Source organism: Lotus japonicus, chromosome 5, assembly GCF_012489685.1.
Source record: "Lotus japonicus ecotype B-129 chromosome 5, LjGifu_v1.2".
NCBI lineage: Eukaryota > Viridiplantae > Streptophyta > Magnoliopsida > Fabales > Fabaceae > Lotus > Lotus japonicus.
In genome coordinates this window covers 17,108,481-17,119,185 of record NC_080045.1, presented here as the reverse complement: position 1 = coordinate 17,119,185, position 10,705 = coordinate 17,108,481, and the positions used below count along the sequence as shown (strand labels likewise).

General features: G+C 37.3%; 1 protein-coding gene across 1 annotated transcript; it reads left to right on the top strand.

Moving 5' to 3' along the window:
- Positions 1 to 822: 822 nt before the first annotated feature.
- Positions 823 to 1,326, top strand: LOC130719184 (uncharacterized). The gene has a single exon (XM_057569821.1). It carries the CDS (start codon positions 823 to 825, stop codon positions 1,324 to 1,326), a length of 504 nt encoding a protein of 167 aa, XP_057425804.1.
- The last annotated feature ends 9,379 nt before the right edge of the window (positions 1,327 to 10,705 follow it).

Here is a 10,705-nt window from a genome sequence, read left to right as displayed (position 1 = left end):
GTTCAGATCTTTGTTATGCTTGACTTTGTTTAAGTACATTATTCTATTTTAATTTACACTTTCGAGAGGTGGTTGTGGCTTCTCTATTGCTATCTTGACATTTAGATAAACAAAAAAACAAAACTAATTTGAAAGTCATTTGGCTTCTACAAAACTAAATTGGACACATTCATAAAAAAAAAAACTTTCAAATTCATGTTTATCTATCTAATATAAGTTATTCTTTTATTTCATAAAATTTATTTTTAAAACGTAAATTATAACACATTTTTAAAAAATAGGCTATAAAAAATGAATATTTTTCGTGCAATACATCGTAAAGGATTAAAAACCTCATTTGCGATAGTGATGACAACAATTCTCACAGTACTTCAAATGTAGTTTATAAAGAAGTCTTTCGTAATGTCATATGAAAAAGATCTTTTTATAGAAAATGTGGAACGATACGTTCTCAGTTTTATTCTCAATTATTCCAATTGTAAAAAAAATCTAGTGTCTACTAAATAAATTAAGCATTTAGGAAAACTAACTACGAAAAAATATTAAAAAAAGAAATAGCAACTCAAACATTGAGTACATTAGAAACTTACAAATTTATAATTTTTTATATCCAAAATAAATTGTGATCTTTAAATGATTTAATCTGTCACATATATTAAAAAATAACACTCATTTAAAAAAAATCATAAAAAAAAAATGAATATCGCACGGGTAAAAAATACAAGTTTCCATATAAAATTATAGATGTAATTGATTGTTCCTGAAATTAGTTTCCTCCATTGCCTTCGAGATTGTTGGTTCGCTCGTCGTGTGTGGTATCAGATGGGTCTCAACCCGAGCCATGCGTCCTTTAGTGCCGGTGAACCGAGGGAGTGGATCAAACGAGTCTTGGTTGGAGCAGAAGCGTCGGGACTCTCGACTATTTGGGGCATCTGGACTGCCCAGAATCAAGCTGTGATGGCTCATAATGTCATCCCGGTGGCGAAGCTTCTGCGGTTAATTCAAGAGCAGCGACAGCTGTTGCTTCGCTTGTGGCCTCCGTCCCAGCTTCCGTCGCAACCGCGCCTAGTGTCTTGGATCGCACCGGTGGCTCCGGCGATTGCTGTTAATTGTGATGTCAGCTCGTTGGGAGTTCCATTGCGTTCGGGGTTTGGTGGTTGTCTTCGTCACGCTGATGGAGCTTGGATCACGGGCTTCCTTGGATATGGTGGTCAGGGCTTAGTGTTGCATATGGAGCTCTTAGCTGCCATGGATTGGAAATTGTGTGGAACTTGGGGCATAGGCAGATTGAGTGTTTCTCAGATTCTTTGTTGGCCGTTGGCTTGATTAAGAAGCCTCCAAATCAGTTCCACGAGGAAGCTGTGTTGGTTGCTAGTATCCTTGACCTTTTGAGGCGTGATTGAGTTGTCCAGGTGGCTCATGTTTTGCGCGAGGGGAATGCCTGGGCGGATTTTTTGGCGAAAGCGGGAGCAACTCAGGATCAAGATTTTCTTCTCCTCCAGGAACCCCCTTGGAATGGAGCATCTTCTTGTGGCTGATTCTCTAAGTTATGTAACTGTTAGATAGTAGGGGGTTTCTCTTTTCTTTTCCTGCTTTTTCTTTTCTCTTTGTTGTTAAGCATAAAAAAAAAGCCAATAGGACACAGATCACCAAAAAAATCCATTAGGACACAAGATTTTACATTAGTATCAATTTTAAATTCAAAAAACTGAAAATGGAATAGTAAATAATTTAAAAGGCAAAATATTAAAGGTTTGGAAGAAAAAATTATCAATTTCAAAACCAAGCGCACAAGGTTTAAAATAATATGAATATCACATTAATACACATTTAAAATTATTATACTATTAAAATTAATTATTTTAATATATATAATTCATGATTAGTTTTTATTTTTATATATACTCCGAATTTTAATATATAATATATAAATAATTTATAATCCATAGTTAATTATCGTATTTTTATTTATAAGTTATTTAAAAACATAAAATGTGATAATTCGTTTTGTTATCCGTTGGCGGGAAAAATCCCCCTACCCCCCAAAATTCAAGAACAAAACCCCAAATTCCCTGTTGAAATGGGTTTTCCTCACACTTGTTCCTTGCCTTTTCTATTTCACGGTTCAGCACTTCACTTCTCACTGATCACTGTTGGAATAATCCTTTGGTTCATTTCTTTGCTTGAGGATTTCCATGACGCTGCTCACTCTGATGTTTAGTTTTTGTGCTTCTTCATAAGCTAGCTTGCTGCAATCTCGCCTCTCGTTTCTGTCTTTGCCGCCGCCGTCTTCTGTCACATTGGAGGCCTCAGTTTCACGGCTGTCGCGGTCGCCTCCTTCAGTCACAGCCACCAATTCGACTGATTTTTCAAGCATAGGGTACTTAGCCTCTCCCTCAATAGATCTCTTTTTTGAAGTTTTTGCATTTTTTAAGCTGATAGTTTTCAGTAGTTTCTTATTTTGGGTGCTACTTTCTATCTTTCTTCAAGAAAACCAACCAAATGCAAATGGATTTGGCTCCTTTGAAGTGAGTGAAGTGAGTGAATCACTTCAAAGTGTAACGTAAGTCATTGCAACCATTAATTGAGATGAATTACTTTGAAAAGTCAACAAAACTACTTAATTGATGGTTGTTATGACTTACTTTACATTTTAAAATGACTCTCTCACTTTAGAGGAGTCATACCCAATGGCCAATGCAAATAAATAAAATAAAGACTACATCTTTTGACTCCAGGCATATCTAAGTCATGCATTACCCTTGCATTTAGTGCCCCCTACCAGTGGCGGATCCAGGACCCCGGGGTCAGGGTGTCAAAATTTTCAAATGAGCACTGATGAAAGGATATTTAATGAAGAGATTTTCCTCCACTAACTACTATCAAATCTCTTTCAAGATTCAATCGTAGTATAGTATCGGGTTTTGTCGTCTCCACAGGGATTGTGTTTCTACGTATTAATTTCACTAGCTAGACATTGTTTGAACAGTTTAAACATGATATGTGTTTTATTTAAATTTAGGAAAAACTATAATTAAAGCGATAAAAGAAGTTTCACGGAGGCAAACAAAGAAGAAAGTGTATTTGGAAAATGAGTTCACTTGATTTACTACTTATTATCAACCAATATACTCTTATAAGATGAAATTAACATTTAAGATGCCGATAAGAGTTATTCACCTACTAATTTCTTAGCTAAGTGAATCTACCCATTAAGAACCTAGCCTTAATTCCTTAAGTCCTAGTGATCATAAAAGGAGCATTATAGCACATACCTACTCGATAAGACATTCCAAAGCTCTGTTCCTAACCTAAGAAGTTCATGTCCTAGTGGATAGAATCTCTGACTGTCACTCAAGAAATCCTAATAGTTCCTACTAGATAATCCTATCCTAGAGAGGTGAGTATCCCGACTTGTCACTCGGTATAGATCTCTTTTCCAACTCATGATATTCATACCTAAGAGTTAATGTCTCCTATTATGACCTAGAAAACCTTAACCCTACCTAAGACATGTCTTTCTTAAGATGACTGATGCAAGGGTGGTTCCTCTCATAAAATAAATTTACACCAACTTCTCAATTGTCATGTAAATCCTAAAAAGCATCACATTGGTAAAAGATACATGAACGCGCAAAGAGAATTAATAACCTAAGACATAGGAATTTTTCCCCTTTATATGAACTAAGTCTACATTAACTCATATCAATTTCCCAATCTATTTACGAATTAATATAAACCCTTAAAATTATCAATCGACCAATAGAAGCGTTAAGGATATAGAAAAACACCAAATAATGAAAATCCATAATTATAATTGTATAATAGTATATTGAATAAGAGAGAAAATCAAATTAAGTCATCCCAAATATTAAAAGAGAGTCAAAACAATAAAATAGGTAAAGAGAAAAGCAAAACCCAAAATAGAACGGAGCCATGGACATCCGGAGAAGCTGTCACCTCCTCCATGGCCCTGACACCGGCTCTCAAGGGCCTAGCCTTCCTCTCCACCAAGAAATTGCCTCCAAGTCTCCCAAAGGTTTTTTATTTGGTTTAGGAGAAACGAAAGATGAAAAAATATTAGCGTTTCAGTTCCCTCTCTCTCCTAGTGTGCATGAAAATGAAGCAAAATGCTTGGAAAAAAAATGAGAAAAAGAAAAAAAGCAAAGTTTGCAAATAAAAAGAGGAGAGTAGAGAGAAAGAACTTTGAGTGCTTTAAATAAATATCCTGAATCGAAAGAAGAAACAGATCACTGAACTGTCTGTTTGTGTAGCCTTGCTTTATCCTTTTCTTATCCTACCTAAAGTTACACCTTGGCCAAGTTACAACCTGTGATAATCTCTTTATTGTTGCATAGCATGACACTGTCTGATCTTGATTTGATTGATTATAAGAACCGAAGCATAGTGTTTGTACTGTCAGATGCACTAAATAATTGATGATTGATGATTAAAATTGTGAGTTTTGATGTGAACTCTAGGTCTCATTATCTTATTGATTTCACTCTCTTTGGAATGAATTCGTTGTTTCTCTTAGGCAGTATGCTCATGAACTAATCTTTCTTTGTTGGATGTGTATCTTGTGTTTTAAAAGTGTTGGCAATTGATTTGGAGTTGATTTATTCTGTGCTTGAGGACAAGTTATTCTAAGTTTCCGCTTGAGGACAAGCTGCCGTTGAGTATAGGGGTGTGATGACCCGGGATTAAATGATATTTTTCTATATAATTTTCATAAAACACATATCATGTTTAAACTGTTCAAACAATGTCTAGCTAGTGAAATTAATACGTAGCAACACAATCCCTGTGGAGACGACAAAACCCGATACTATACTACGATAGAATCTTGAAAGGGATTTGATAGTAGTTAGTGGAGGAAAACCTCTTCATTAAATATCCTTTCATCAAAATGGCGCCGTTGCCGGGGATTGTGTTTAGTTTATTCTCTAATTTTTCTGAATCTATTTGTTAGGATTTTTACTTTAATTCTCTTGTGCGGGTATTACTAACTTTTGTTTGTTAGTGCATGCGAGGTACAATCAGTCCTGAATCTTTGTTGTTTGATCCAGAAATCGAAAGAACTTGTCGATCTAATCGTGCACAACAGAGGAAGAAGAAGGGCCAAGCCAAAGCTACCGCTGCAATGGAAGAAGCACAAGCTGAAGCAAGAAATCGAGCTGAGTATGAAGCGAGAGTGGAAGCTGAAGTTGAAGCTCGGATTCTTCGCCAGAAAGAAGAAGAAGCTGAACGTGATGCTCAGAGACCATTGAGGGAAATCACTGCCCCGCGTATGAGCTATACATATGATGGCAGCGTTGTCCTTCCAGCAGACATACCAGACAACTTTCAGATTCCACATCATTATATTCAGTTGGTGAGCCAGCATCAGTTTGGAGGTAAAGCTACTGAGGATCCGCATGCTCACATGGACAGATTCACCAGACATTGTGAGTCTCTGAAAAGGCGTGAAGTCAGCTTGGATACAGTCCGGATGATTCTTTTTCACTACACTTTGAAGGATGCTGCAGAAGATTGGTTGAGGTCACAACCCCCTAACAGCATTCGAACATGGGAGGACTTGGCGGAAAAATTTATCGCCAAATTCTTTCCATCCACACGCATCAGAAAGGCGAAGCAGGAAATTTATGCATTTAAACAGAGCAAATATGAAAATTTGTATGAGGCTTGGGAGCGGTTCCAAGAACTTCTGAGGAAGTGTCCAGGTCATAATATTTCTGCTGGTGAACAAGTGGACAAATTCTACTCATCATTGCGTGAGTACGCAAGAGGTATGTTGGACGCAGCGGCTAATAGTGCATTTGATTCATTGCATGCACACAGAGCTCTTGAGATCATCGACAATTTGGCCACTAGATCTTCACAGTCAGATTATGATAGGGAGAACCGGGAAAGTGTACATGAAGTTGGAACAAATGATGATGTCCTCGCCTCCAACAGGAAGTTGTCACAAAAGATGGATGCAATAGTACAACGTTTGGATGGTCGCAAACTGAGTGCTGAAGATGCCGCATTTGATGAGGAAGTGAAGGCAATGGGTAATCCTCAAAACAACCCTTACTCAAATACTTATAATCCGGGTTGGAGGAATCACCCTAACTTTTCATGGAGAGATCAAGACAAGTCTGGAAATTCAAGGGAGTACTCTAATCAAATGACTTATGGTCAAGATCAAAAACCTCAACCCTCTCAAGAGCAAGGAAGTGGGAAGAAGAGCCTAGAAGAAATTGTGGGAGAACTGGCCCAAGCTACTAGCAAGCTTCAGGTATCCACAGATAGCTTCATTAATGAATCCAGAAATAACTTCAAAAATCAGGAGGCTTCAATCAAAAATTTGGAGAATCAGGTCGGTCAAATTTTCAAACAATTATCTGAGAGATCTCCAGGTATGTTTCCTAGTAACACTATGCCTAATCCTAGAGAGAATATTTCTGCTGTTACTCTAAGAAGTGGAAAAGTTATGCATCAAATTGAAAAGAAAAAAGATAATGAAAAGAATAAGAGTGAGACTGAGAATAAAAGTGAAACTGAAGTGATAAGTAAGGAAAAAGAACAGAGTGAAGATAGGTTAGTGAAAGAGAGAAAAGTAGATTTAGAAAATAATAAGTTTACAAAAGTTCCTTTTCCCCAAATCCCCAGATAGGTTTGTAAACTTATTATTGCATCCATATTTTGTGACAACTTCCTGTTGGAGGCGAGGACATCATCATTTGTTCCAACTTCATGTACACTTTCCCGGTTCTCCCTATCATAATCTGACTGTGAAGATCTAGTGGCCAAATTGTCGATGATCTCAAGAGCTCTGTGTGCAGGCAATGAATCAAATGCACTATTAGCCGTTGCGTCCAACATACCTCTTGCGTACTCACGCAATGATGAGTAGAATTTGTCCACTTGTTCACCAGCAGAAATATTATGACCTGGACATTTCCTCAGAAGTTCTTGGAACCGCTCCCAAGCCTCATACAAATTTTCAGATTTGCTCTGTTTAAATGCATAAATTTCCTGCTTCACCTTTCTGATGCGTGTGGATGGAAAGAATTTGGCGATAAATTTTTCCGCCAAGTCCTCCCATGTTCGAATGCTGTTAGGGGGTTGTGACCTCAACCAATCTTCTGCAGCATCCTTCAAAGTGTAGTGAAAAAGAATCATCCGGACTGTATCCAAGCTGACTTCACGCCTTTTCAGAGACTCACAATGTCTGGTGAATCTGTCCATGTGAGCATGCGGATCCTCAGTAGCTTTACCTCCAAACTGATGCTGGCTCACCAACTGAATATAATGATGTGGAATCTGAAAGTTGTCTGGTATGTCTGCTGGAAGGACAACGCTGCCATCATATGTATAGCTCATACGAGGGGCAGTGATTTCCCTCAATGGTCTCTGAGCATCACGTTCAGCTTCTTCTTCTTTCTGGCGAAGAATCCGAGCTTCAACTTCAGCTTCCACTCTCGCTTCATACTCAGCTCGATTTCTTGCTTCAGCTTGTGCTTCTTCCATTGCAGTGGTAGCTTTGGCTTGGCCCTTCTTCTTCCTCTGTTGTGCACGATTAGATCGACAAGTTCTTTCGATTTCTGGATCAAACAACAAAGATTCAGGACTGATTGTACCTCGCATGCACTAACAAACAGAAGTTAGTAATACCCGCACAAGAGAATTAAAGTAAAAATCATAACAAATAGATTCAGAAAAATTAGAGAATAAACTAAACACAATCCCCGGCAACGGCGCCAAAAACTTGATAGCGAATCTGCAAGTGTACAGATTGCTCGAAGTAATAAAAAGATCGAACCACAGAGATTGCGTAGTTTATACCCTAAATTAACTAAACTTGGAATGAAAGGACGTGAAAATTAAAATTAAAATAAAGAGATGATTGATTTTTCGTAGGTAACTTAACTGCAATAAAATTAAAGAAAGCAAATAACACGGTTGAAGTGAATTCAATTTAAAAGTGCGCTAGGGATCCTGATTTCATTAACCTTCTCCCTATGTATCTTCCCAAACAGTTATAATTATGAATTTAATTAATTATCTAGGTGCTAAGCCTAATTGTCCACTTATCAATTCCTTGCATAAGTGTCTCTTCCAATTAATTAGTGATAGCTAATTCCTTAGTACCTAATCCTAATTAATTAGAGATGAAGTTCAATTCAATTCAGGCAAACACAAGCAATTCGTTACCCTTATTCCTAAGGTGCACAGACCCTTGCTCAACTTCTCCCCAAATCCCTAAATTCTACCAATTTTCCAATTGCATAGAAAATAGTATGACAAACTATTGCAATAGAAAGTATCAATTAAAACAGAGGAGAAATTCAAGAACTAAAATAGAAATCATAATCATAACTGAAATTTGGTTCAAAACATAGTTTAAAGGAAAACTAGATCAATCACCCTAACACAAAGAGAATTTAACCCGACATAGTCATAGAGAAATTATAAATTATCAGATGAATAGGAGAAAAACCTATGAAACATAATATAACCTACTGCTGCTGCCGTTTTTCTTCCCCTCAGATTCACATCATGCCAATATATATCTCTCTAAAACCTATATCTTCTATTCAATCTCCTTTTTAATTAAGCCCAAGAAAAACCTAATATATGTTATTATTTTCCAACCCCTCCGTCCAATCTCTGTCAGGCCATTGAAAAAGTTGATTTAATGCTCCTGCCACGTGTCAGATAGTGGTTGGGCTAAACTTTAAGTGTGAGATCCAACGTGTCGCCGACTACGGCCTTATGGTGGAGCTCTCTCCTGATCGCCCCACATGGCAGGGATGGACACAGAAGCTGTTGGATTTCTTGTGCGTGCATGGTAATTTCCATGCACTATCTGCGCTGGATCAGCTCCTCTTTATTAATCCGAAAATCCTAATAAAATATAAATAAAAATCATAAAAATTATAGAAAATACTAAAAACACGTAAAAATAATAAAATACATGAAATAATCCTAAAGTGACCTAAAATGACTAAAAATATCCTAAATAATATATTAAAATGCATGAAAATTATATAGAAAAATATCATTTAATCCCGGGTCATCAAGCACATCGATAAAAATTAATTAAAAACAACTTAAAAACATTTGGGACATTGCACAAAAACACTAACCAAAAAATCACTTGAAAAATCACTCTCACGTTTAATTTTGAAAAGAACTCGGAGCTATTTGAATCAAGTGGAGGTTCTCTTGGATATGGATATAATAGAATTATGAAGAAACCCAAATCTCAATCCCCATATTCATTAGATGAGACACAAGTCTAACAGCATGAAGATTACCCCATGTATACAGAGAAGACGGCAAAAGAAATCATTGAAGTTAAGAAAAACAATAATTGTGAAAATTTGTATAGCAGATAAGATGTTCCATAATTCTGGACATTGTTTTTTTTTTGAAAATGAAAATATTTTAGAAAGGAAGTGATCTTGAGAACATACTCTCTCAAGTGAGTTAAACAACAAAGGAAGATACAAAGCAAAAACAGAAAAAAAACAGAACAAAAACAAAAAGACTAGAAAGCTAGAACCAATCTATCTAGTACAACAACTAACTAGAAAAGAAAAGAGCAACACCTAGTCAATCTCCAATAAGGCGAGCAAGCCAGCATAGCATAGAAATTGACAAGAAACCAGCAAAGATGTAGTGGAGAAACTGCACCAAGATAGTTGCTGCAACATCTTAGAGAAGATAAAAACATGAATACAAACTCACGGGCCCCAGGGAGAAAGAAGCACACGCCAACAGTAACAAAGCATATCAATTTTCTTAACAATAGCCCAGGAAGTGAGAGAGAACAAATATATATTGAATTATTGATGACCTTGCTAAAGTATGAATTAATCACCTCAGTCCACAATCCCATTATAGCACCAATTTTGCAGTTCTGTAACAGCTCAAATTTCACAACATCAAACTTTGCATTTCTGAACTGGGAACTCCAGAATAAGACCAGATTTGGTGTTCCCTTTCCCCTCTCTGGAACCGTCCCCCCTCTAACACACCATCATCATCTTATTCCTTTCCCCAATCTCTCTGGAACCCCTCCCCTCCCTCACTTTCTTACCCAAAAGTTGCTCGACACTCAATTAGTGCCTCTAAATCCCAATCAATCTGAACACTATCATTCTATTTCTATCAATCTAATTTCTAAACCATTCAAACTAGCATTGCACAAAAACACATATGTAAACCCATTTCTCTACAAAACATCAAAATTCAAAACCAACTCAATTAAACTCCACATCCACCATCTGACCATCACATATTCACATTCATACCAAAATAAATAAGAAAGAAAGAAACCTTGACTCCTTGAGTACAGATTCCCAACGCTGGCAACTCAGAGCACTAAGAGTTACCCTCTCGTGAGATACAGAGTTTGAGAGGCGCGCGGTGGTGGTGGTGGGTTGGTGGCCGGCGGTGCGCCGTGCTCGACTGCTTCAGTGCGGCCAGACCTAATGAGACTGTGAATTTCGAGAGAAAGACTGGGTGAGAGGACCGTGAGTCTGTCTCTGAGTGTGTGAGAGAGAGAGAGGTGTAAGTGGGGTCATAGGTGCAAATAAAATTTTTCAGGGGTTCAAAAAAAAAAATCAATACAGGGGTAAGTAGAATTTTCTTTTTTTTTCAAGGGGTTCAACTGAACCCCCTCACTCCTACTACCCTACAATGTCTGACT